The 27,093-nt window shown below is 53.8% G+C and overlaps 1 protein-coding gene across 2 annotated transcripts in view; it reads right to left on the bottom strand.

The window, feature by feature from the left end:
* Positions 1–242: 242 nt before the first annotated feature.
* The window catches only part of LOC146079887 (tumor necrosis factor receptor superfamily member 16-like), a 41,143-nt gene continuing 14,292 nt past the window's right edge, over positions 243–27,093 (bottom strand). Inside the window, exons 2-6 of one of the 2 annotated variants that reach the window (XM_083186571.1) lie at positions 19,232–19,361; positions 15,850–16,215; positions 8,511–8,679; positions 3,043–3,188; positions 243–1,506 (exon numbers count right to left, since the gene is read on the bottom strand). In XM_083186571.1, coding sequence (XP_083042697.1) covers positions 1,202–1,506; positions 3,043–3,188; positions 8,511–8,679; positions 15,850–16,215; positions 19,232–19,361 — 1,116 coding nt within the window. In that variant the 3' untranslated portion in view covers positions 243–1,201. The remainder of the gene's footprint in view (positions 1,507–3,042; positions 3,189–8,510; positions 8,680–15,849; positions 16,216–19,231; positions 19,362–27,093) is intronic. The other variant, XM_083186572.1, reaches the window with a different exon arrangement.

The raw sequence follows: 27,093 nt of genomic DNA on the forward strand, positions 1-27,093 counted from the left end.
CGGTTGCAGCTAGCCATCGGCTGACCGTCTCAGCGGCACCGGGCACACGTTGCTCCGCAACAAACTGAATTATACGGGAAAAGGGAATTTAGGAGAACACTGCAGAAAATAGGCCGCAGTGCTGGAACATTACGCCAACCACTGTCTGCGGACTACATACCAGGGGGAAGGATACAAATATTCCCCAACAATCCCCAATCCACCCCAAATAACAATTAAATACTCACTTTTTTTTTCAAATAAAAATAACATTTAATAACCAGGGTCACCGTAAGCAATATCGCAGGACCCCCATCTCAGCGGTGCCCACAATTATTACAAAAATCGCCCAACAAAGTGGACTAGGCTTACAAAAAAAACCCACTTTCCCAGGTCTGCGATAATTACAAAAAGACAACTTTTTTTTTTTATATTAAAATATTAACGTAAAATAATTACATTCCATTTTGTCCCGTGTTGATAAGAGTCTTGTGCTGGTGACGAGTAATGTCCGACATGAACTATGGCTTCGGTCTCAGAAAACAAAAACACAAAATCCCAAAAAGGCAGAAAAAAAAAAACACATAATGGCGAAAAAAAGTTAAAAAATTCCCATTGTTTAAAAGTCACAAAACAAAACCGCATCAAACCTGAATTTGTGGCATAAAATATTAACAGATTTCAGTCAATTAAAAAAAAAAAAACACAGCGGCTTTTGCGCCAGGGATGTGGGCGCGGAGCAGAGTCAGGTGACCGCTTCCTGGCCAGTTGGAGAGATGCTGAGATGTAAACAAACCTGGAGACAGCAACTACAAGCCGACAGAATATCCTGGAAGGACCGGATGAAAGGAAGGTGCCGAATGTTCTACCTCCTGGTTGCCAAAGGAAATATATGAGGAGACATCTTTTAGCCAGCAACTTGTTTGCGGACCGCATCAGAACCAATACCTTCATAGCGCATCTAGTCTTGAACAGAGTCTTTTGAACAGAGTCCCACAATATGTCTGCAGCCAATGGGAGGTCCACACCCGCACACAACTCATAAAGCTTATCCATCACCGATGACCCAAAGACAGGTGACCAGCAAAAGTCAAATACAGCCGATGGATTGCGTCTGCGAAGTTGAAGTCACTATTAGGCCACCAAGTGTGGACACTTCCACCAGCATTAAGTTCATCGCTTTAGCTGCTGTCTTGAGGTCCCTGGAGAAGAACGCCAGCCTTTACACCACAGAACTGGCATCGCTTGCGCCATTCAGGGTCTCCACCACATCTGCCCGCTCCATGTTGACCAAGGCTGCGCACAAGACCTCCAGAGTAGAGCTGTCCTTGGACGACCAGTCAGTGAGAAGGGTGTGAACCGGATCCTCCCCTCGGGCAAATGTATCTATGGCCTCTTCTTCGTAGCCCAGCAGATTGGCCAATCGCTGCCAGTCCTTCCCACGGCTTGTGTCTGCCAGAAGACTCTCCACCTCTTCCTGCTTGTGCGGGGGCAGGTTGATGTAAAGCTTTGGTTCCAGTTTTGCTGCTGGTAGAAAAGGTCACATTAGAAACATTTGCACTAGTCCTTGGCATGCAAGCTCTTCAGACGGATCTAGGACGCTCTACAGACGGATCTAGGACGCTCTACAGACGGATCTAGGACGCTCTACAGACGGATCTAGGACGCTCTACAGATGGATCTAGGACGCTCTACAGACGGATCTAGGACGCTCTACAGACGGATCTAGGACGCTCTACAGACGGATATAGGAGTTATGTTCATGTTGGGTTTGGATAATTCTATAATACCCCTTTCGCACCGGCGCGTCATTGGGGGTCGGGGGAGGAGGCAGCACTTGGAGCTGATCCTGCCTCCTCCCTATAGCGCTCGACCCGGGGTGCCCATTTACGCCGGTCAGACCCGAATTATTTGTGCGGTGTGAAAGGGGTATAATGGGCCCATTTACTAACATTATGTTTTACTAAAATAATGTGAAAGGGGTGTTTTCACAATATTTTAGTTTCACCTGAATGACCTAAAATAACTTTTGGAGCCGTTTTCGTGAAAACCCCTTAGATTCACTTTTTTTTTTTAGTAAGCAGATCGCATTTTCCATACTTATAATGCAAAATGTGATCTAGGCAAATTAATAACAAAAAAAAAGTGAAATAAAAATCGGATTTGACCCTATGATAACAACACCAGCTTCAGCCGGGCCAATCACTGGGCTCAGACGCGAATTCTGCACAGCTCTCTCTGCTCCTAGGCAGAGAGCTGTGCAGGGACCCGGCCAGTGTGAGCAGCTGTGTGTGTCCGATGGTCCCGGCCAGTGTGATCAGCTGTGTGTGTCCGATGGTCCCGGCCAGTGTGATCAGCTGTGTGTGTGTCTGATGGTCCCGGCCAGTGTGATCAGCTGTGTGTGTGTCTGATGGACCCAGACAGTGTGATCAGCTGTGTGTGTCCGATGGTACGGCCAGTGTGATCAGCTGTGTGTGTGTGTGTGTGTCTGATGGTCCCGGCCAGTGTGATCAGCTGTGTGTGTGTCTGATGGTCCCGGCCAGTGTGATCAGCTGTGTGTGTGTGTGTCTGATGGTCCCGGCCAGTGTGATCAGCTGTGTGTGTGTCTGATGGTCCCGGCCAGTGTGATCAGCTGTGTGTGTGTCCGATGGACCCGGCCAGTGTGATCAGCTGTGTGTGTCTGATGGACCCGGCCAGTGTGATATAAACCATATTCACCTCCTCAGAGTCCAGGGATGGGTGGTCCGGTGAGGGCTGCTGATCTCTGGGGCCTACTGCTGCGCTGTGACTCCCCGTTGCAGTAAAGTGATGCTGCAAAGCAGGAATTCACTTTACGACACCAGGGGTAACAGGAGAAGGATGCCCAGAAGAACGTCAGCGCTGCAGGAGCTGATCCCTGGGGGTTGGTGATTATACCAGCAGTGTGGGGGTTCACGGTGCAGGGAAGGGGGGGGGGGCATCGCGATGGGGAGTGGGTTTAGTCTGAACATGTACAGTGCTGAGGGTCATCTGCTGCTAATATACTGGGACCGCAGCAGAGAGCGAGGAGGTTCTGGGTCGTACCTTTGTTGAGTTGGTTCTGCTCCTGCAGGCTGTGGGTGTCCAGGAAGACTCCGCTGTCGCTGTGGAGCTTCTCGCCCTCCGTGCCCACGGCCGTTTCACCAGCCCTGGTCTTGGTCAGCAGCTTCTTCTGCTTGCAGGAGCTCCAGCTGGGAACAACAAAAACACAACATTGGCCATGACTGTGAGCTCTGTGGACGAGCAGAGAGATTGGTCCCCTGGTATCACACGCAGGAGCCCAAGTGCCCAGGACGGAGGTAAACCAGTGAATGCCCAACAAGTAATTCCTCAACAGACAATGACTGCGCTCCTAAACCGAACTGACTGAAAGGCTCCGGCGTTCCCGGCCTGGAGTCTGCGCATCTATCTGCAGCAATAGAACAGCGAGAGATGAGGCGGCTGAAAGGCTCCGGCGTTCCCGGCCTGGAGTCTGCGCATCTATCTGCAGCAATAGAACAGCGAGAGATGAGGCGGCTGAAAGGCTCCGGCGTTCCCGGCCTGGAGTCTGCTCATCTATCTGCAGCAATAGAACAGCGAGAGATGAGGCGGCTGAAAGGCTCCGGCGTTCCCGGCATGGAGTCTGCGCATCTATCTGCAGCAATAGAACAGCGAGAGATGAGGCGGCTGAAAGGCTCCGGCGTTCCCGGCCTGGAGTCTGCTCATCTATCTGCAGCAATAGAACAGCGAGAGATGAGGCGGCTGAAAGGCTCCGGCGTTCCCGGCATGGAGTCTGCGCATCTATCTGCAGCAATAGAACAGCGAGAGATGAGGCGGCTGAAAGGCTCCGGCGTTCCCGGCCTGGAGTCTGCGCATCTATCTGCAGCAATAGAACAGCGAGAGATGAGGCGGCTGAAAGGCTCCGGCGTTCCCGGCATGGAGTCTGCGCATCTATCTGCAGCAATAGAACAGCGAGAGATGAGGCGGCTGAAAGGCTCCGGCGTTCCCGGCCTGGAGTCTGCTCATCTATCTGCAGCAATAGAACAGCGAGAGATGAGGCGGCTGAAAGGCTCCGGCGTTCCCGGCCGGGAGTCTGCGCATCTATCTGCAGCAATAGAACAGCGAGAGAGGAGGCGGCTGAAAGGCTCCGGCGTTCCCGGCCTGGAGTCTGCGCATCTATCTGCAGCAATAGAACAGCGAGAGATGAGGCGGCTGAAAGGCTCCGGCGTTCCCGGCCTGGAGTCTGCGCATCTATCTGCAGCAATAGAACAGCGAGAGATGAGGCGGCTGAAAGGCTCCGGCGTTCCCGGCCGGGAGTCTGCGCATCTATCTGCAGCAATAGAACAGCGAGAGATGAGGCGGCTGAAAGGCTCCGGCGTTACCGGCATGGAGTCTGCGCATCTATCTGCAGCAATAGAACAGCGAGAGATGAGGCGGCTGAAAGGCTCCGGCGTTCCCGGCCGTGAGTCTGCGCATCTATCTGCAGCAATAGAACAGCGAGAGATGAGGCGGCTGAAAGGCTACGGCGTTCCCGGCCGGGAGTCTGCGCATCTATCTGCAGCAATAGAACAGCGAGAGATGAGGCGGCTGAAAGGCTCCGGCGTTCCCGGCCGTGAGTCTGCGCATCTATCTGCAGCAATAGAACAGCGAGAGATGAGGCCGCTGAAAGGCTCTGGCGTTCCCGGCCGGGAGTCTGCGCATCTATCTGCAGCAATAGAACAGCGAGAGATGAGGCGGCTGAAAGGCTCCGGCGTTCCCGGCCGGGAGTCTGCGCATCTATCTGCAGCAATAGAACAGCGAGAGATGAGGTGGCTGAAAGGCTCCGGCGTTCCCGGCCGGGAGTCTGCGCATCTATCTGCAGCAATAGAACAGCGAGAGATGAGGCGGCTGAAAGGCTCCGGTGTTCCCGGCCTGGAGTCTGCTCATCTATCTGCAGCAATAGAACAGCGAGAGATGAGGCGGCTGAAAGGCTCCGGCGTTCCCGGCATGGAGTCTGCGCATCTATCTGCAGCAATAGAACAGCGAGAGAGGAGGCGGCTGAAAGGCTCCGGCGTTCCCGGCCGGGAGTCTGCGCATCTATCTGCAGCAATAGAACAGCGAGAGATGAGGCGGCTGAAAGGCTCCGGCGTTCCCGGCATGGAGTCTGCGCATCTATCTGCAGCAATAGAACAGCGAGAGATGAGGCGGCTGAAAGGCTCCGGCGTTCCCGGCATGGAGTCTGCGCATCTATCTGCAGCAATAGAACAGCGAGAGATGAGGCGGCTGCAAGGCTCCGGCGTTCCCGGCCTGGAGTCTGCTCATCTATCTGCAGCAATAGAACAGCGAGAGATGAGGCGGCTGAAAGGCTCCGGTGTTCCCGGCCTGGAGTCTGCTCATCTATCTGCAGCAATAGAACAGCGAGAGAGGAGGCGGCTGAAAGGCTCCGGTGTTCCCGGCATGGAGTCTGCGCATCTATCTGCAGCAATAGAACAGCGAGAGATGAGGCGGCTGAAAGGCTCCGGCGTTCCCGGCCTGGAGTCTGCTCATCTATCTGCAGCAATAGAACAGCGAGAGATGAGGCGGCTGAAAGGCTCCGGCGTTCCCGGCCGGGAGTCTGCGCATCTATCTGCAGCAATAGAACAGCGAGAGATGAGGCGGCTGAAAGGCTACGGCGTTCCCGGCCGGGAGTCTGCGCATCTATCTGCAGCAATAGAACAGCGAGAGATGAGGCCGCTGAAAGGCTCTGGCGTTCCCGGCCGGGAGTCTGCGCATCTATCTGCAGCAATAGAACAGCGAGAGATGAGGCGGCTGAAAGGCTCCGGCGTTCCCGGCCGGGAGTCTGCGCATATATCTGCAGCAATAGAACAGCGAGAGATGAGGTGGCTGAAAGGCTCTGGCGTTCCCGGCCTGGAGTCTGCGCATCTATCTGCAGCAATAGAACAGCGAGAGATGAGGCCGCTGAAAGGCTCTGGCGTTCCCGGCCGGGAGTCTGCGCATCTATCTGCAGCAACAGAACAGTGAGAGAGGAGGCGGCTGAAAGGCTACGGCGTTCCCGGCCTGGAGTCTGCTCATCTATCTGCAGCAATAGAACAGCGAGAGATGAGGCGGCTGAAAGGCTCCAGTGTTCCCGGCATGGAGTCTGCGCATCTATCTGCGCATCTATCTGCAGCAACAGAACAGCGAGAGATGAGGCGGCTGAAAGGCTCCGGTGTTCCCGGCCTGGAGTCTGCGCATCTATCTGCAGCAATAGAACAGCGAGAGATGAGGCGGCTGAAAGGCTACGGCGTTCCCGGCCTGGAGTCTGCGCATCTATCTGCAGCAATAGAACAGCGAGAGAGGAGGCGGCTGAAAGGCTCCGGCGTTCCCGGCATGGAGTCTGCGCATCTATCTGCAGCAACAGAACAGCGAGAGATGAGGCGGCTGAAAGGCTCCGGCATTCCCGGCCTGGAGTCTGCGCATCTATCTGCAGCAATAGAACAGCGAGAGATGAGGCGGCTGAAAGGCTCCGGCGTTCCCGGCCGGGAGTCTGCGCATCTATCTGCAGCAATAGAACAGCGAGAGAGGAGGCGGCTGAAAGGCTCCGGCGTTCCCGGCCGGGAGTCTGCGCATCTATCTGCAGCAATAGAACAGCGAGAGATGAGGCGGCTGAAAGGCTCCGGTGTTCCCGGCCTGGAGTCTGCGCATCTATCTGCAGCAACAGAACAGCGAGATATGAGGCGGCTGAAAGGCTCCGGCGTTCCCGGCCTGGAGTCTGCTCATCTATCTGCAGCAATAGAACAGCGAGAGATGAGGCGGCTGAAAGGCTCCGGCGTTCCCGGCCGGGAGTCTGCGCATCTATCTGCAGCAATAGAACAGCGAGAGATGAGGCGGCTGAAAGGCTCCGGCGTTCCCGGCCTGGAGTCTGCGCATCTATCTGCAGCAATAGAACAGCGAGAGATGAGGCGGCTGAAAGGCTCCGGCGTTCCCGGCCGGGAGTCTGCGCATCTATCTGCAGCAATAGAACAGCGAGAGATGAGGCGGCTGAAAGGCTCCGGCGTTCCCGGCCTGGAGTCTGCGCATCTATCTGCAGCAATAGAACAGCGAGAGATGAGGCGGCTGAAAGGCTCTGGCGTTCCCGGCCGGGAGTCTGCGCATCTATCTGCAGCAATAGAACAGCGAGAGATGAGGCGGCTGAAAGGCTCCGGCGTTCCCGGCCGGGAGTCTGCGCATCTATCTGCAGCAATAGAACAGCGAGAGATGAGGTGGCTGAAAGGCTCTGGCGTTCCCGGCCTGGAGTCTGCGCATCTATCTGCAGCAATAGAACAGCGAGAGATGAGGCAGCTGAAAGGCTCCGGCGTTCCCGGCATGGAGTCTGCGCATCTATCTGGAGCAATAGAACAGCGAGAGATGAGGCGGCTGAAAGGCTCCGGCGTTCCCGGCCTGGAGTCTGCGCATCTATCTGGAGCAATAGAACAGCGAGAGATGAGGTGGCTGAAAGGCTCTGGCGTTCCCGGCCTGGAGTCTGCGCATCTATCTGCAGCAATAGAACAGCGAGAGATGAGGCAGCTGAAAGGCTCCGGCGTTCCCGGCCTGGAGTCTGCGCATCTATCTGCAGCAATAGAACAGCGAGAGATGAGGCGGCTGAAAGGCTCTGGCGTTCCCGGCCTGGAGTCTGCGCATCTATCTGCAGCAACAGAACAGCGAGAGAGGAGGCGGCTGAAAGGCTCCGGCGTTCCCGGCCGGGAGTCTGCGCATCTATCTGCAGCAATAGAACAGCGAGAGAGGAGGCGGCTGAAAGGCATTAATCTAATCCACCGTCCAGTAGTCTAATCCTATTCACAGTGCCCGGAACCACTGCTGAGCAGGACAAAGGTACCAGCCCCTCTCCAGGAATGTCCTCCCTGCCACGGACCCCGAGTTACAGGAACGCACATAGCCCCACAGACAGGGGAGACCCCCTACACCCAGCATAAGCCTTCAGCATGAGGCGTGGAACAAACCTGCGAGGAAATCGGTACCTAGTGGACTTATTTGTCAAGGGACAGAGAACCCCCTTTCCCCAGCTGTAGGGGTAGTGTACTAAGCCTTGGAGAGTGATAAAGTAATTGGCTCCTAACTGTCATGCTAAAGACAATACTTGAAAAATGACAGTTTGGTTGGTACGTTATCTCTCTCCAAGTCTTAGGGCATACACACGGAGCGAATTTGTGCTTTCTCAGCTTGCTTAGAAAGTAAGCACAGATCTCTCCGTGTGTACAGATTGCTTATAGCAAGTGACTGAATCTCTCTGTGTGTACAGAATGAGAGATACTGATCGCAATCTCTTATTCAGAACCACTACCCGGCCTTATCGCTTAGCACAAATATCTGCATGTGTATGTGCTCCCCATGGGAGATCTGGGCACAGGGAAATCGCCTGCCCTACATAGCTTAGCCCACATGTCTACGTGTCTATGCCCCTTTAGTAAATAGCCCCCTGTATCCGTATGAAGTGGGGACTCTGGCAGCCGCGAGTCAGCTCAGTCCTGACGCCAATATGGCCGCTGGGCTCCAGCTGGTCAGAAACTAAAACTTACCTCTTAAACGCCACGTATCCGATCAGGCCAATGACCACGGCAGCCAGGACGGAGCAGTAGACGGGAATGATGTTCTTACTGTTATCCTCCGGTGCGGTGAAGTTAGGGGACCCCGATAGTGTGCCATTCTCATCCTTATCGGCGCGCTTCAGAATGGGTATATCCTTATCTGGGGAGAGACAGACGGCGTTACAGGGATGTCACTCAGAGACATCAATGTACACAGATGGGGAGAGACAGACGGCGGTACAGGGAAGCCAATGAGACACCAACATAAACAGATGAAGGGAAGCGGGTGTGAAAAAGAGGTTTATAGACATATATAATACTATCTGGTACAGGCCTGACACCGCTCTCTCTGGTATAATATAACACTATCTGGTACAGGCCTGACACCGCTCGCTCTGGTATAATATAACACTGTCTGTGGTACAGGCCCGACGCCGCTCTCTCTGGTATAATATAACACTGTCTGTGGTACAGGCCCGACGCCGCTCTCTCTGGTATAATATAACACTGTCTGTGGTACAGGCCCGACGCCGCTCTCTCTGGTATAATATAACACTGTCTGTGGTACAGGCCCGACCCCGCTCTCTCTGGTATAATATAACACTGTCTGTGGTACAGGCCCGACACCGCTCTCTCTGGTATAATATAACACTGTCTGTGGTACAGGCCCGACACCGCTCTCTCTGGTATAATATAACACTGTCTGTGGTACAGGCCTGACAACGCTCTCTCTGGTATAATATAACACTGTCTGTGGTACAGGCCTGACGCCGCTCTCTGGTATATTATAACACTGTCTGTGGTACAGGCCTGACGCCACTCTCTCTTGTATAATATAACACTGTCTGTGGTACAGGTCTGACACCGCTCTCTCTGGTATAAAATAACAATGTCTGTTGTATAATATAACACTGTCTGTGGTACAGGCCTGACACCGCTTTCTCTGGTATAATATAACACTGTCTGTGGTACAGGCCTGACACCGCTCTCTCTGGTATAATATAATGCTATCTGTGGTACAGGCCTGATGCCGCTCTCTCTGGTATAATATAACACTGTCTGTGGTACAGGCCTGACGCCGCTCTCTCTTGTATAATATAACACTGTCTGTGGTACAGGTCTGACACCGCTCTCTCTGGTATAATATAACACTGTCTGTGGTATATTATAACACTGTCTGTGGTACAGGCCTGACGCCGCTCTCTCTGGTATAATATAACACTGTCTGTGGTACAGGCCTGACGCCGCTCTCTCTTGTATAATATAACACTGTCTGTGGTACAGGCCTGACACCACTCTCTCTTGTATAATATAACACTGTCTGTGGTACAGGCCTGACGCCGCTCTCTCTGGTATAATATAACACTGTCTGTGGTACAGGCCTGACGCCGCTCTCTCTGGTATAATATAACGTTGTCTGGGGTACAGGCCTGACACCGCTCTCTCTGGTATAATATAACACTGCCTGTGGTACAGGCCTGACGCCGCTCTCTCTGGTATAATATAACGCTGTCTGTGGTACAGGCCTGACGCCGCTCTCTCTGGTATAATATAACGCTGTCTGTGGTACAGGCCTGACTCCGCTCTCTCTGGTATAATATAACAATGTCTGTGGTATAATATAACACTGTCTGTGGTACAGGCCTGACACCGCTCTCTCTGGTATAATATAACACTGTCTGTGGTACAGGCCTGACGCCGCTCTCTCTGGTATAATATAACGCTGTCTGTGGTACAGGCCTGACGCCGCTCTCTCTGGTATAATATAACGCTGTCTGTGGTACAGGCCTGACGCCGCTCTCTCTGGTATAATATAACGCCGTCTGTGGTACAGGCCTGACGCCGCTCTCTCTGGTATAATATAACACCGTCTGTGGTACAGGCCTGACGCCGCTCTCTCTGGTACAATATAACACCGTCTTTGGTACAGGCCTGACGCCGCTCTCTCTGGTATAATATAACACCGTCTGTGGTACAGGCCTGACGCCGCTCTCTCTGGTATAATATAACACCGTCTGTGGTACAGGCCTGACGCCGCTCTCTCTGGTATAATATAACACCGTCTGTGGTACAGGCCTGACACCGCTCTCTCTGGTATAATATAACACTGTCTGTGGTACAGGCCTGACGCCGCTCTCTCTGGTATAATATAACGCTGTCTGTGGTACAGGCCTGACGCCGCTCTCTCTGGTAGAATATAACACCGTCTGTGGTACAGGCCTGACGCCGCTCTCTCTGGTATAATATAACACCGTCTGTGGTACAGGCCTGACACCGCTCTCTCTGGTATAATATAACACTGTCTGTGGTACAGGCCTGACGCCGCTCTCTCTGGTATAATATCACGCTGTCTGTGGTACAGGCCTGACGCCGCTCTCTCTGGTAGAATATAACACTGCCTGTGGTACAGGCCTGACGCCGCTCTCTCTGGTATAATATAACACCGTCTGTGGTACAGGCCTGACGCCGCTCTCTCTGTTATAATATAACACCGTCTGTGGTACAGGCCTGACGCTGCACTCTCTGGTATAATATAACACTGTCTGTGGTACAGGCCTGACGCCGCTCTCTCTGGTATAATATAACACTGTCTGTGGTACAGGCCTGACGCCGCTCTCTCTGGTATAATATAACAATGTCTGTGGTATAATATAACACTGTCTGTGGTACAGGCCTGACAACGCTCTCTCTGGTATAATATAACACTGTCTGTGGTACAGGCCTGACGCCGCTCTCTCTGGTATAATATAACACTGCCTGTGGTACAGGCCTGACGCCGCTCTCTCTGGTATAATATAACACCGTCTGTGGTACAGGCCTGACGCCGCTCTCTCTGGTATAATATAACACCGTATGTGGTACAGGCCTGACGCCGCTCTCTCTGGTATAATATAACACTGTCTGTGGTACAGGCCCGACACCGCTCTCTCTGGTATAATATAACAATGTCTGTGGTATAATAGAACACTGTCTGTGGTACAGGCCTGACAACGCTCTCTCTGGTATAATATAACACTGTCTGTGGTACAGGCCTGACGCCGCTCTCTCTGGTATAATATAATGCTGTCTGTGGTACAGGCCTGACGCCGCTCTCTCTGGTATAATATAACACTGTCTGTGGTACAGGCCTGACGCCGCTCTCTCTGGTATAATATAACGCTGTCTGTGGTACAGGCCTGACGCCGCTCTCTCTGGTAGAATATAACACTGTCTGTGGTACAGGCCTGACGCCGCTCTCTGGTATAATATAACACTGTCTGTGGTACAGGCCTGACGCCGCTCTCTCTGGTATAATTAAACACTGTCTGTGGTACAGGCCTGACACCGCTCTCTCTGGTATAATATAACAATGTCTGTGGTATAATATAACACTGTCTGTGATACAGGCCTGACACCGCTCTCTCTGGTATAATATAACACTGTCTGTGGTACAGGCCTGACGCCGCTCTCTCTGGTATAATATAACACTGTCTGTGGTACAGGCCTGACGCCGCTCTCTCTGGTATAATATAACAATGTCTGTGGTATAATATAACACTGTCTGTGATACAGGCCTGACGCCGCTCTCTCTGGTATAATATAACACCGTCTGTGGTACAGGCCTGACGCCGCTCTCTCTGGTATAATATAACACTGTCTGTGGTACAGGCCCGACGCCGCTCTCTCTGGTATAATATAACAATGTCTGTGGTATAATAGAACACTGTCTGTGGTACAGGCCTGACAACGCTCTCTCTGGTATAATATAACACTGTCTGTGGTACAGGCCTGACGCCGCTCTCTCTGGTATAATATAACGCTGTCTGTGGTACAGGCCTGACGCCGCTCTCTCTGGTAGAATATAACACTGTCTGTGGTACAGGCCTGACGCCGCTCTCTCTGGTATAATATAACACCGTCTGTGGTACAGGCCTGACGCCGCTCTCTCTGGTAGAATATAACACTGTCTGTGGTACAGGCCTGACGCCGCTCTCTCTGGTATAATATAACACTGTCTGTGTTACAGGCCTGACGCCGCTCTCTCTTGTATAATATAACACTGTCTGTGGTACAGGCCTGACGCCGCTCTCTCTGGTATAATATAACGCTGTCTGTGGTACAGGCCTGACGCCGCTCTCTCTGGTATAATATAACGCTGTCTGTGGTACAGGCCTGACGCCGCTCTCTCTGGTATAATATAACGCTGTCTGTGGTACAGGCCTGACGCCGCTCTAATTGGTATAATATAACACTGTCTGTGGTACAGGCCTGACGCCGCTCTCTCTGGTATAATATAACACGTCTGTGGTACAGGCCTGACGCCGCTCTCTCTGGTAGAATATAACGCCGTCTGTGGTACAGGCCTGACACCGCTCTCTCTGGTATAATATAACGCTGTCTGTGGTACAGGCCTGACGCCGCTCTCTCTGGTATAATATAACGCTGTCTGTGGTACAGGCCTGACGCCGCTCTCTCTGGTATAATATAACACTGTCTGTGGTACAGGCCTGACGCGACTCTCTCTGGTATAATATAACACTGTCTGTGGTACAGGCCTGACGCCGCTCTCTCTGGTATAATTAAACACTGTCTGTGGTACAGGCCTGACACCGCTCTCTCTGGTATAATATAACAATGTCTGTGGTATAATATAACACTGTCTGTGGTACAGGCCTGACGCCGCTCTCTCTGGTATAATATAACGCTGTCTGTGGTACAGGCCTGACTCCGCTCTCTCTGGTATAATATAACACTGTCTGTGGTACAGGCCTGACGCCGCTCTCTCTGGTATAATATAACACTGTCTGTGGTACAGGCCTGACGCCGCTCTCTCTGGTATAATATAACGCTGTCTGTGGTACAGGCCTGACGCCGCTCTCTCTGGTATAATATAACGCTGTCTGTGGTACAGGCCTGACGCCGCTCTCTCTGGTATAATATAACGCTGTCTGTGGTACAGGCCTGACGCCGCTCTCTCTGGTATAATATAACGCTGTCTGTGGTACAGGCCTGACGCCGCTCTCTCTGGTATAATATAACGCTGTCTGTGGTACAGGCCTGACGCCGCTCTCTCTGGTATAATATAACACTGTCTGTGGTACAGGCCTGACGCCGCTCTCTCTGGTATAATATAACGCTGTCTGTGGTACAGGCCTGACGCCGCTCTCTCTGGTATAATATAACACTGTCTGTGGTACAGGCCTGATGCCGCTCTCTCTGGTATAATATAACACTGTCTGTGGTACAGGCCTGACGCCGCTCTCTCTGGTATAATATAACACTGTCTGTGGTACAGGCCTGACGCCGCTCTCTCTGGTATAATATAACACTGTCTGTGGTACAGGCCTGACCCCGCTCTCTCTGGTATAATATAACAATGTCTGTGGTATAATATAACACTGTCTGTGGTACAGGCCTGACGCCGCTCTCTCTGGTATAATATAACACTGTCTGTGGTACAGGCCTGACACCGCTCTCTCTGGTATAATATAACAATGTCTGTGGTATAATATAACACTGTCTGTGGTACAGGCCTGACACCACTCTCTCTTGTATAATATAACACTGTCTGTGGTACAGGCCTGACACCGCTCTCTCTGGTATAATATAACAATGTCTGTGGTATAATATAACACTGTCTGTGGTACAGGCCTGACGCCGCTCTCTCTGGTATAATATAACGCTGTCTGTGGTACAGGCCTGACGCCGCTCTCTCTGGCATAATATAACACTGTCTGTGGTACAGGCCTGACGCCGCTCTCTCTGGTATAATATAACGCTGTCTGTGGTACAGGCCTGACGCCGCTCTCTCTGGTATAATATAACGCTGTCTGTGGTACAGGCCTGACGCCGCTCTCTCTGGTATAATATAACGCTGTCTGTGGTACAGGCCTGACGCCGCTCTCTCTGGTATAATATAACACTGTCTGTGGTACAGGCCTGACGCCGCTCTGTCTGGTATAATATAACGCTGTCTGTGGTACAGGCCTGACGCCGCTCTCTCTGGTATAATATAACGCTGTCTGTGGTACAGGCCTGACGCCGCTCTCTCTGGTATAATATAACGCTGTCTGTGGTACAGGCCTGACGCCGCTCTCTCTGGTATAATATAACGCTGTCTGTGGTGTGTCATGCTGAAGTCATCTCATGGGAACACTGGCAGCCCAGGAGATCAGACAGTTATGCGACTCTTATCTCTGAGGCCATGGGACTGTTTGCCGGCTCAGATTGTAGATAAGATTGGAAGAATATTGCCCAATAAAATGTTAAATGATAAAAGAGAAAAAAAAAGGCAAATATTCCCTGGTGCCTGGAAACAATCCAATTCCTACATATTGTAGCCCGCTTGCTGCCGACGGATCTGTGGCTGGCCCGCAGTATCACCACCGTATTGCATTATGTGCATGCAGGGTGAATACAGCCTGCTTCTGCATGCAGCGCAGCACGGTTACACACAGGGACAGATAATGGCCGCAGAACGCTACACGGATACATTTTAGTTATAATCTTCTGCAGATTTCCCGGGAAGTGACACAAATTAGCGCTGCATGAATGAAGCAATAAAGGCTGCTCCATCTTCCAGAGATTCCTATGGTTTTCAGAGATCTGTCATTAAATAAACCCATTTATAATACAATTAAACACCTTACACAAAAGCAGGGATTATACGGACACCGGGGCACTTTAGCTGCGGGCAGAATAGCGCTAGATCCTATTGATGGTATAAAACGCCTGTGTGACAGGGAAGAATGAGCCCAGAGAAGATTATAAAGGACGGGATTAAGAAATCAGACAAACGGAGAGACCCACGGAGAGCAGCGTCTGGAAAATCTCCATTATCTCAGCGCTCAGGCAGAGCCGCGCCGATGCCAAGAAGCTGCACTTCAAAGCGCTTTCGGAATATCATAGTAAATCCCGGACCGTAGGAGAGCCCCCCCTGCTGATCTATAGAGCAATGCCTTATCCCCCGACCAGAGGACTGGACGCCAGGCTGCAGCTGGAACCTTCCACATCCACCGGGATCACAATCCGGGTCACTAGCCCCCTAAATTCCTCTCCGAGCACAATGCAGACTTCTCGCCCCCACCTGGCTGCAGCCCCCCACCCTACGGTAACCCCATGGCTGCCGCTGGGAGATGGGAACAACAGAGATGTGGGACTACAGCCACAATAAGGACAGCCTGAGGAGCTACGGTGCCAGATGCCAAAATGGCAACCGCGTCTCTGGGCACAGAGCGGAACAGGACCAGATTAGGCATCAGGAGAACCGGAGGACAGGTTATACCCATCTATCATCAGAGTGCAAGCTCTTGGGTTTGTGCTGGGATAGTAGCAGCCAACGGACACTCACCCATGCACACGGTATCTTGGTGCGCGGTGCAGTTCTTGATTTTCACCTCGTTCTCATTGCACTCGGCGCGGCAGGCCAGGCAGGGGGACACGCTGCTCTTCACCTCCGAGTAGAACCCCTTGGGACACTCCTCACACTTTGTGTTCTCAGTGCGGGTGCAGGCCGCCTGGGCACCAGAGCCTTTGGGGCATACCTGGCAGGGAAGGCACGTGCCGTTCTTTAAGTGCAGGTAATACCCATCGGGACAGCGGCAGGTGGTGTCCTGTTTGCTGGTGCAGGCGGATTCCACAGACTGCATGGCACCCCGGCAGCTGGAGCAAGGTTGGCACTGGTCAGTGGCGCTATGGATGGCAGAGAAGGTGGAATCTGTGGGAATAACAGGAAGGGATCAGCCAGATACACAAATGTTCTACAAAACACATCTATGCCCAGACAATAAATGCAGGGTATAGTCACCTCTGCTCCGGCCGTAACGCAATCACTAACATCGCCACTGACCCAGGGATAGGTCATCACTAACATTGCCACTGACCCAGGGATAGGTCATCACTAACATTGCCACTGACCCAGGGATAGGTCATCACTAACATCAGACCCAGGGATAGGCCATTACTAACATCCCCACTGACCCAGGGATAGGCCATCACTAACATCCCCACCCCACTCAGGGATAGGCCATCACTAACATCAGACCCAGGGATAGGCCATCACTAACATTGCCACTGACCCAGGGATAGGTCATCACTAACATCAGACCCAGGGATAGGCCATTACTAACATCCCCACCGACCCAGGGATAGGCCATCACTAACATCCCCACCCCACTCAGGGATAGGCCATCACTAACATCAGACCCAGGGATAGGCCATCACTAACATCAGACCCAGGGATAGGCCATCACTACCATCGCCACCCCACCCAGGGATAGGCCATCACTACCATCGCCACCCCACCAAGGGATAGGCCATCACTACCATCGCCACCCCACCCAGGGATAGGCCATCACTACCATCGCCACCCCACCCAGGGATAGGCCATCACTACCATCGCCACCCCACCCAGGGATAGGCCATCACTACCCCACCCAGGGATAGGCCATCACTACCATCGCCACCCCACCCAGGGATAGGCCATCACTACCATCGCCACCCCACCCAGGGATAGGCCATCACTACCATCGCCACCCCACCCAGGGATAGGCCATCACTACCATCGCCACCACACCCAGGGATAGGCCATCACTACCATCGCCACCCCACCCAGGGATAGGCCATCACTACCATCGCCACCCCACCCAGGGATAGGCCATCACTACCATCGCCACCCCACCCAGGGATAGGCCATCACTACCATCGCCACCCCACCCAGGGATAGGCCATCACTACCATCGCCACCCCACCCAGGGATAGGCCATCACTACCATCGCCACCGACCCAGGGATATGCCATCACTACCATCCCCACCGACCCAGGATAGGCCATCGCTAACATCCGACCCATGAATAGGCCATCGCTAACATCAGACAGATGAATAGGCCATTACTAACATTGCCACCGGCACAGGGATAGGCCATCGCTAACATCAGACAGATGAATAGGCCATTACTAACATTGCCACCGGCACAGGGATAGGCCATTGCTTACATCAAACCCAGTTATAGGCCATCACTAACATCCCCACCGACTCAGGGATAGGCCATCACTAACATCCCCACCGACTCAGGGATAGGCCATCACTAACATTCCCACAGACTCAGGGATAGGCCATCACTAACATCCCCACCGACTCAGGGATAGGCCATCACTAACATCCCCACCGACTCAGGGATAGGCCATTGCTTACATCAGACCCAGGGATAGGCCATCGCTTACATTAGACCCAGGGATAGGCCATCGCTTACATCAGACCCAGGGATAGGCCATCGCTTACATCTGACCCAGGGATAGGATGACAACCACTAGCACGAAGATATGAAATTACTAACACCAACATAACATTGATAACAAGTTGTAGAGGGGGTAGGGGGTTGTAGAGGGGGTAAGGGGTTGTAGAGGGGGTAAGGGGTTGTAGAGGGGGTTGTAGAGGGGGTAGGGGGTTGTAGAGGGGGTAAGGGGTTGTAGAGGGGGTAGGGGGTTGTAGAGGGGGTAGGGGGTTGTAGAGGGGGTAAGGGGTTGTAGAGGGGGTAAGGGGTTGTAGAGGGGGTAAGGGGTTGTAGAGGGGGTAGGGGGTTGTAAAGGGGGTTGGGGGTTGTAGAGGGGGTAAGGGGTTGTAGAGGGGGTAAGGGGTTGTAGAGGGGGTTGTAGAGGGGGTAGGGGGTTGTAGAGGGGGTAAGGGGTTGGGGGTTGTAGAGGGGGTAAGGGGTTGTAGAGGGGGTAGGGGGTTTTGTAGAGGGGGTAAGGGGTTGTAGAGGGGGTAGGGGGTTGTAGAGGGGGTAGGGGGTTGTAGAGGGGGGTAGGGGGTTGTAGAGGGGGTAAGGGGTTGTAGAGGGGGTAAGGGGTTGTAGAGGGGGTTGTAGAGGGGGTAGGGGGTTGTAGAGGGGGTAAGGGGTTGTAAAGGGGGTAAGGGGTTGTAGAGGGGGTTGTAGAGGGGGTAAGGGGTTGTAGAGGGGGTAAGGGGTTGGGGGTTGTAGAGGGGGTAAGGGGTTGTAGAGGGGGTAAGGGGTTGTAGAGGGGTAGGGGGTTTGTAGAGGGGGTAAGGGGTTGTAGAGGGGGTTGGGGGTTGTAGAGGGGGTAAGGGGTTGTAGAGGGGGTAAGGGGTTGTAGAGGGGGTAAGGGGTTGTAGAGGGGGTAAAGGGTTGTAGAGGGGTTGTAGAGGGGGTAGGGGGTTGTAGAGGGGGTAAGGGGTTGTAAAGGGGGTAAGGGGTTGTAAAGGGGGTTGTAGAGGGGGTAGGGGGTTGTAAAGGGGGTAAGGGGTTGTAGAGGGGGTTGTAGAGGGGGTGACCCTCCTGTCTTGGGATTACACAACAGGGGAGCATCATGAGGTCAACCCCAAGTGGCTGACATGCGCAATATCACCATGGCAATAAAGGTGGTCATGGAAATAAGCAAAACATGAAAAAGGTCGACAGGAGTTTTTCAATTTTTGGTGTCACTTTTACCCGATATGGACCCCCAATAGGTGTATGGCATCCCCCTGCCTCGCTCCTCTGCTGCTGCTGTACCCGGCTTACTTACCCTTCTCATAGCCCACGAGGATGGGAATAAGGTCCAAAAAGTTAAAATTGCGAAAAACACGTCGACCTTTTCATGTGTTGACTGTTACCATGTTTATCTTCTGCTTGTGTCGACCTAATGTATGTTACCAATAGTTGTTGGCCTATTGCCGCCCTTCCAGCCTGGGCACAAGACAGAGGAGAGAGCAGAAATCAGCGCTGGGTACTCACCGTCTCTGCAGGGTTCACACACCGTGTCGGCATCTCCACAGGGGACAGAGACCCCGAATCCCGGCAGGCACATGGTACAGCAGCGTCCATCCTTGGTGAACCCACTCTGGCATCCCTCACCTGGAACCACCTGCATAGGACAGAGAGAGAGGAGATCAGAGGGGACCGGTATACAGCATCCTGGGCGGTGGTATATAGTGCTGGGCGGTGGTATATACTATACACAATGTAAATATCTGGCCGCCCAATGATTTACATCTTTCTTTTTAACCCACGGATGGCACAGAGACCCTTCTATCCATCCTGTGCCAGCCGCAATATGGCCGCCTCCCCCAGGTCTGTGACAGAATTCTACACAACGTAACTGGGACATATCCTGTAACTGTCCCCATGCTACGGCTGTGCGGGGGTTAATCAGCTGGGTGACCTGGCAGACAGAGCTCACACTCTACACACTGACACCTCTGTAACGATGGCCTTTCATCCATTGACATGTAAATGACATTACACATGACAGAGAATTTACCTGCCGGCTGGTTTCACTTCCCTCCCATGGATCATCCCCCGGGTGGATGTGACCCCCCCCCCCCCCCTCATATTTATGCTTGGAAGCCTAATTTACAAGGGTCCCACTGAAACCCCCCCAGGGCTGGCTACAGGTGCAGGATACCAGACGTGTTCCCCTCACACAGGACGTGGTATGCTATATATACCCTATAAGGCCAGGATATATACAGCGCTGTACGCTATATACACCCTATAAGGCCAGGATATATACAGCACTGCACGCTATATACACCCTATAAGGCCAGGTGTATATAGTGTGCGCCCTATACAGCGCTGCACACTATATACACCCTATAAGGCCAGGATATATACAGCGCTGCACACTATATACACCCTATAAGGCCAGGATATATACAGCGCTGCACACTATATACACCCTATAAGGCCAGGTTACACACAGCGCTGCACGGTATATACACCTTATAAGGCCAGGATGTATACAGCGCTGCATGCTATATACACCCTATAAGGCCAGGTTACACGCAGCGCTGTACGCTATATACACCCTATAAGGCCAGGATATATACAGCACTGCACGCTATATACACCCTATAAGGCCAGGTGTATATAGTGTGTGCGCCCTATACAGCGCTGCACACTATATACACCCTATAAGGCCAGGATATATACAGCGCTGCACACTATATACACCCTATAAGGCCAGGATATATACAGCGCTGCACGCTATATACACCCTATAAGGCCAGGTTACACACAGGAAATTGTACGACAATTGGGGACAATGCACAGGAGGATTTCACTTCAATGTATCTGGGGCCTGTGGGGCAGATGTTATAGGTGCAGAGAGAGTTAAATTTGAGTGGGGTGTGTTGAAACTGAGATCTATATTGCAGTGTAAAAATAATGCAGCCAGTATTTACCCTGCACGGAAACAAAATAACTCACCCAAATCTAACTCTCTCTGCACATGTTACATCTGCCCCACCTGCAGTGCACATGGTTTTGCCCATTAAAGAAGACGTTTGCTTTTGCAAACCAAACAGGATAAGGCCCTAATGCGTAAATGTTCAATAAATGCACAGGCAGAAGGCGATACGCGTGCGCAACATTGTATGTCCAGGTGATCAGAGCAGTAACCCTAGAAACCGTCCCCTCAGCTCAGGCTGCCATAGAACAGCGCCCCCTAGAAATGACAGGTAACTTTCTGCTTGTGTGTGGTGCACTGCGGAGAGCCTACATAGCCTACAAGACGTTCTACATAGAAAGCTGGCGCAGATTCTCCTGGACAGAGGTTGCGCAATCCCATAATGCATCAGTGTCAGAGAATGAGACACACACACTGTACTTGTGACATAATCTGGCACTCACAGCCTCACACCTCTCTCTAGGTATGAAATAAGAGTGTAAGACCCCCCCCCCCCCCCCCGTATACAGGACTGTACGCCTCCGTCCGCCACATACCACTCTCCGTATACCGCCTTCCTGTCCTTGCCCAATCTGGGTTGTGTTGCTGTTTGTGTAACGCTGACTGACCTGGCTGTACGCAGTTGGAGAAGACTCTACACTAGATCCTGTGTCTCTCTCCAGGAACATGGGGGTTGGTAATGCCCCCTGGCAGGGGAAGGGTCTATGTGCCCGCCGTGTGCTGTGCTATCAGTGCCCAGAGGTGGCAGGGAGCCAGTGTGTAATTGGGGCCAGCAGTGCAGGAACACACCCAGCCGCCACTGGCTCAGGTCACACAGACAGCCCCCTTGTTCTGGGAGCGGTGTGTCACACACACACACACACACCCTCGGCTGTGCAGCTTACACACAAGTACCCTATGTTACCAGGAAGGCCGTGCCGACACTATGGTGATTAGACACATGTATGTAGAGGGCACATTGTACCCAGGCCGCACATGGCAGCGTCTGATGTAACAGGGCCACCAGCAAATACGTAGTGGGTGGCATCCGGGAGCGGGCAACTCCTATGTGATGCATGTTTATAAAGCCATGGAAACCATTGGCAAGCACAGTGCCAGCGATGGCAGGGTGCCCCCCCTGCAGGGGGATGGGCACAGTGGGCAGCTGTGGTGGCACCAGCCTGTGTTTGGTATAATGTATTAGGGATGCAGAATACAGTGGGACATCGGACCAAGCCAGGAGCTGGGGGTGGGAAGTGGTACTGAGCGAGTGCCCACCATGGCAGTCTCGCTGGAAGGAGTTCTGCAGCAGTACTGAGCGAGTGCCCACACACAGAACCCACACCATGGCAGTCTCGCTGGAAGGAGTTCTGCAGCAGTACTGAGCGAGTGCCCACACACAGAACCCACACCATGGCAGGCTCGCTGGAAGGAGTTCTGCAGCAGTACTGAGCGAGTGCCCACACACACACAGAACCCACACCATGGCAGTCTCACTGGAAGGAGTTCTGCAGCAGTACTGAGCGAGTGCCCACACACAGAACCCACACCATGGCAGGCTCGCTGGAAGGAGTTCTGCAGCAGTACTGAGCGAGTGCTCACACACAGAACCCACACCATGGCAGGCTCGCTGGAAGGAGTTCTGCAGCAGTACTGAGCGAGTGCCCACACACAGAACCCACACCATGGCAGGCTCGCTGGAAGGAGTTCTGCAGCAGTACTGAGCGAGTGCCCACACACAGAACCCACACCATGGCAGGCTCGCTGGAAGGAGTTCAGTACTGAGCGAGTGCCCACACACAGAACCCACACCATGGCAGTCTCACTGGAAGGAGTTCTGCAGCAGTACTGAGCGAGTGCCCACACACAGAACCCACACCATGGCAGGCTCACTGGAAGGAGTTCTGCAGCAGTAATGAGCGAGTGCCCACACACAGAACCCACACCATGGCAGGCTCACTGGAAGGAGTTCTGCAGCAGTAATGAGCGAGTGCCCACACACAGAACCCACACCATGGCAGGCTCGCTGGAAGGAGTTCTGCAGCAGTACCGAGCGAGTGCCCACACACAGAACCCACACCATGGCAGTCTCACTGGAAGGAGTTCTGCAGCAGTACTGAGCGAGTGCCCACACACACAGAACCCACACCATGGCAGGCTCACTGGAAGGAGTTCTGCAGCAGTAATGAGCGAGTGCCCACACACAGAACCCACACCATGGCAGTCTCACTGGAAGGAGTTCTGCAGCAGTACTGAGCGAGTGCCCACACACACAGAACCCACACCATGGCAGTCTCGCTGGAAGGAGTTCTGCAGCAGTACTGAGCGAGTGCCCACACACACAGAACCCACACCATGGCAGGCTCGCTGGAAGGAGTTCTGCAGCAGTACTGAGCGAGTGCCCACACACAGAACCCACACGATGGCAGGCTCGCTGGAAGGAGTTCTGCAGCAGTACTGAGCGAGTGCCCACACACAGAACCCACACCATGGCAGGCTCGCTGGAAGGAGTTCTGCAGCAGTACTGAGCGAGTGCCCAAATACAGAACCCACACCATGGCAGTCTCGCTGGAAGGAGTTCTGCAGCAGTACTGAGCGAGTGCCCACACACAGAACCCACACCATGGCAGTCTCACTGGAAGGAGTTCTGCAGCAGTACTGAGCGAGTGCTCACACACAGAACCCACACCATGGCAGGCTCGCTGGAAGGAGTTCTGCAGCAGTACTGAGCGAGTGCCCACACACACAGAACCCACACCATGGCAGGCTCGCTGGAAGGAGTTCTGCAGCAGTACTGAGCGAGTGCCCACACACAGAACCCACACCATGGCAGTCTCACTGGAAGGAGTTCAGTACTGAGCGAGTGCCCACACACAGAACCCACACCATGGCAGGCTCGCTGGAAGGAGTTCTGCAGTAGTACTGAGCGAGTGCCCACACACAGAACCCACACCATGGCAGGCTCGCTGGAAGGAGTTCTGCAGCAGTACTGAGCGAGTGCCCACACACACAGAACCCACACCATGGCAGGCTCGCTGGAAGGAGTTCTGCAGCAGTACTGAGCGAGTGCCCACACACACAGAACCCACACCATGGCAGGCTCACTGGAAGGAGTTCTGCAGCAGTACTGAGCGAGTGCCCACACACAGAACCCACACCATGGCAGGCTCACTGGAAGGAGTTCTGCAGCAGTACTGAGCAAGTGCCCACACACACAGAACCCACACCATGGCAGGCTCGCTGGAAGGAGTTCTGCAGCAGTACTGAGCAAGTGCCCACACACACAGAACCCACACCATGGCAGGCTCGCTGGAAGGAGTTCAGTACTGAGCGAGTGCCCACACACAGAACCCACACCATGGCAGGCTCGCTGGAAGGAGTTCTGCAGCAGTACTGAGCGAGTGCCCACACACAGAACCCACACCATGGCAGGCTCGCTGGAAGGAGTTCTGCAGCAGTACTGAGCGAGTGCCCACACACACAGAACCCACACCATGGCAGGCTCGCTGGAAGGAGTTCTGCAGCAGTACTGAGCGAGTGCCCACACACAGAACCCACACCATGGCAGGCTCGCTGGATGGAGTTCTGCAGCAGTACTGAGCGAGTGCCCACACACAGAACCCACACCATGGCAGGCTCGCTGGAAGGAGTTCTGCAGCAGTACTGAGCGAGTGCCCACACACAGAACCCACACCATGGCAGGCTCGCTGGAAGGAGTTCTGCAGCAGTACTGAGCGAGTGCCCACACACACAGAACCCACACCATGGCAGGCTCGCTGGAAGGAGTTCTGCAGCAGTACTGAGCGAGTGCCCACACACAGAACCCACACCATGGCAGTCTCGCTGGAAGGAGTTCTGCAGCAGTACTGAGCGAGTGCCCACATACAGAACCCACACCATGGCAGGCTCGCTGGAAGGAGTTCTGCAGCAGTAGTGAGCGAGTGCCCACACACACAGAACCCACACCATGGCAGGCTCGCTGGAAGGAGTTCTGCAGCAGTACTGAGCGAGTGCCCACACACAGAACCCACACCATGGCAGGCTCGCTGGAAGGAGTTCTGCAGCAGTACTGAGCGAGTGCCCACACACACAGAACCCACACCATGGCAGGCTCGCTGGAAGGAGTTCTGCAGCAGTACCGAGCGAGTGCCCACACACAGAACCCACACCATGGCAGTCTCACTGGAAGGAGTTCTGCAGCAGTACTGAGCGAGTGCCCACACACACAGAACCCACACCATGGCAGTCTCGCTGGAAGGAGTTCTGCAGCAGTACTGAGCGAGTGCCCACACACACAGAACCCACACCATGGCAGGCTCGCTGGAAGGAGTTCTGCAGCAGTACTGAGCGAGTGCCCACACACAGAACCCACACGATGGCAGGCTCGCTGGAAGGAGTTCTGCAGCAGTACTGAGCGAGTGCCCACACACAGAACCCACACCATGGCAGGCTCGCTGGAAGGAGTTCTGCAGCAGTACTGAGCGAGTGCCCACACACACAGAACCCACACCATGGCAGGCTCGCTGGAAGGAGTTCTGCAGCAGTACTGAGTGAGTGCCCACACACAGAACCCACACCATGGCAGGCTCGCTGGAAGGAGTTCTGCAGCAGTACTGAGCGAGTGCCCACACACACAGAACCCACACCATGGCAGGCTCGCTGGAAGGAGTTCTGCAGCAGTACTGAGCGAGTGCCCACACACAGAACCCACACCATGGCAGGCTCGCTGGATGGAGTTCTGCAGCAGTACTGAGCGAGTGCCCACACACAGAACCCACACCATGGCAGGCTCGCTGGAAGGAGTTCTGCAGCAGTACTGAGCGAGTGCCCACACACAGAACCCACACCATGGCAGGCTCGCTGGAAGGAGTTCTGCAGCAGTACTGAGCGAGTGCCCACACACACAGAACCCACACCATGGCAGGCTCGCTGGAAGGAGTTCTGCAGCAGTACTGAGCGAGTGCCCACACACAGAACCCACACCATGGCAGTCTCGCTGGAAGGAGTTCTGCAGCAGTACTGAGCGAGTGCCCACATACAGAACCCACACCATGGCAGGCTCGCTGGAAGGAGTTCTGCAGCAGTAGTGAGCGAGTGCCCACACACACAGAACCCACACCATGGCAGGCTCGCTGGAAGGAGTTCTGCAGCAGTACTGAGCGAGTGCCCACACACAGAACCCACACCATGGCAGGCTCGCTGGAAGGAGTTCTGCAGCAGTACTGAGCGAGTGCCCACACACACAGAACCCACACCATGGCAGGCTCGCTGGAAGGAGTTCTGCAGCAGTACCGAGCGAGTGCCCACACACAGAACCCACACCATGGCAGTCTCACTGGAAGGAGTTCTGCAGCAGTACTGAGCGAGTGCCCACACACACAGAACCCACACCATGGCAGTCTCGCTGGAAGGAGTTCTGCAGCAGTACTGAGCGAGTGCCCACACACACAGAACCCACACCATGGCAGGCTCGCTGGAAGGAGTTCTGCAGCAGTACTGAGCGAGTGCCCACACACAGAACCCACACGATGGCAGGCTCGCTGGAAGGAGTTCTGCAGCAGTACTGAGCGAGTGCCCACACACAGAACCCACACCATGGCAGGCTCGCTGGAAGGAGTTCTGCAGCAGTACTGAGCGAGTGCCCACACACACAGAACCCACACCATGGCAGGCTCGCTGGAAGGAGTTCTGCAGCAGTACTGAGTGAGTGCCCACACACAGAACCCACACCATGGCAGGCTCGCTGGAAGGAGTTCTGCAGCAGTACTGAGCGAGTGCCCACACACAGAACCCACACCATGGCAGGCTCGCTGGAAGAAGTTCTGCAGCAGTACTGAGCGAGTGCCCACACACAGAACCCACACCATGGCAGGCTCGCTGGAAGGAGTTCTGCAGCAGTAATGAGCGAGTGCCCACACACAGAACCCACACCATGGCAGGCTCGCTGGAAGGAGTTCTGCAGCAGTACTGAGCGAGTGCCCACACACAGAACCCACACCATGGCAGGCTCGCTGGAAGGAGTTCTGCAGCAGTAATGAGCGAGTGCCCACACACAGAACCCACACCATGGCAGGCTCGCTGGAAGGAGTTCTGCAGCAGTACTGAGCGAGTGCCCACACACAGAACCCACACCATGGCAGGCTCGCTGGAAGGAGTTCTGCAGCAGTACTGAGCGAGTGCCCACACACACAGAACCCACACCATGGCAGGCTCGCTGGAAGGAGTTCAGTAATGAGCGAGTGCCCACACACAGAACCCACACCATGGCAGGCTCGCTGGAAGGAGTTCAGTACTGAGCGAGTGCCCACACACAGAACCCACACCATGGCAGGCTCGCTGGAAGGAGTTCAGTACTGAGCGAGTGCCCACACACAGAACCCACACCATGGCAGGCTCGCTGGAAGGAGTTCTGCAGCAGTACTGAGCGAGT

Source organism: Crinia signifera, chromosome 5, assembly GCF_055691185.1.
Source record: "Crinia signifera chromosome 5, ASM5569118v1, whole genome shotgun sequence".
Classification (NCBI taxonomy): domain Eukaryota; kingdom Metazoa; phylum Chordata; class Amphibia; order Anura; family Myobatrachidae; genus Crinia; species Crinia signifera.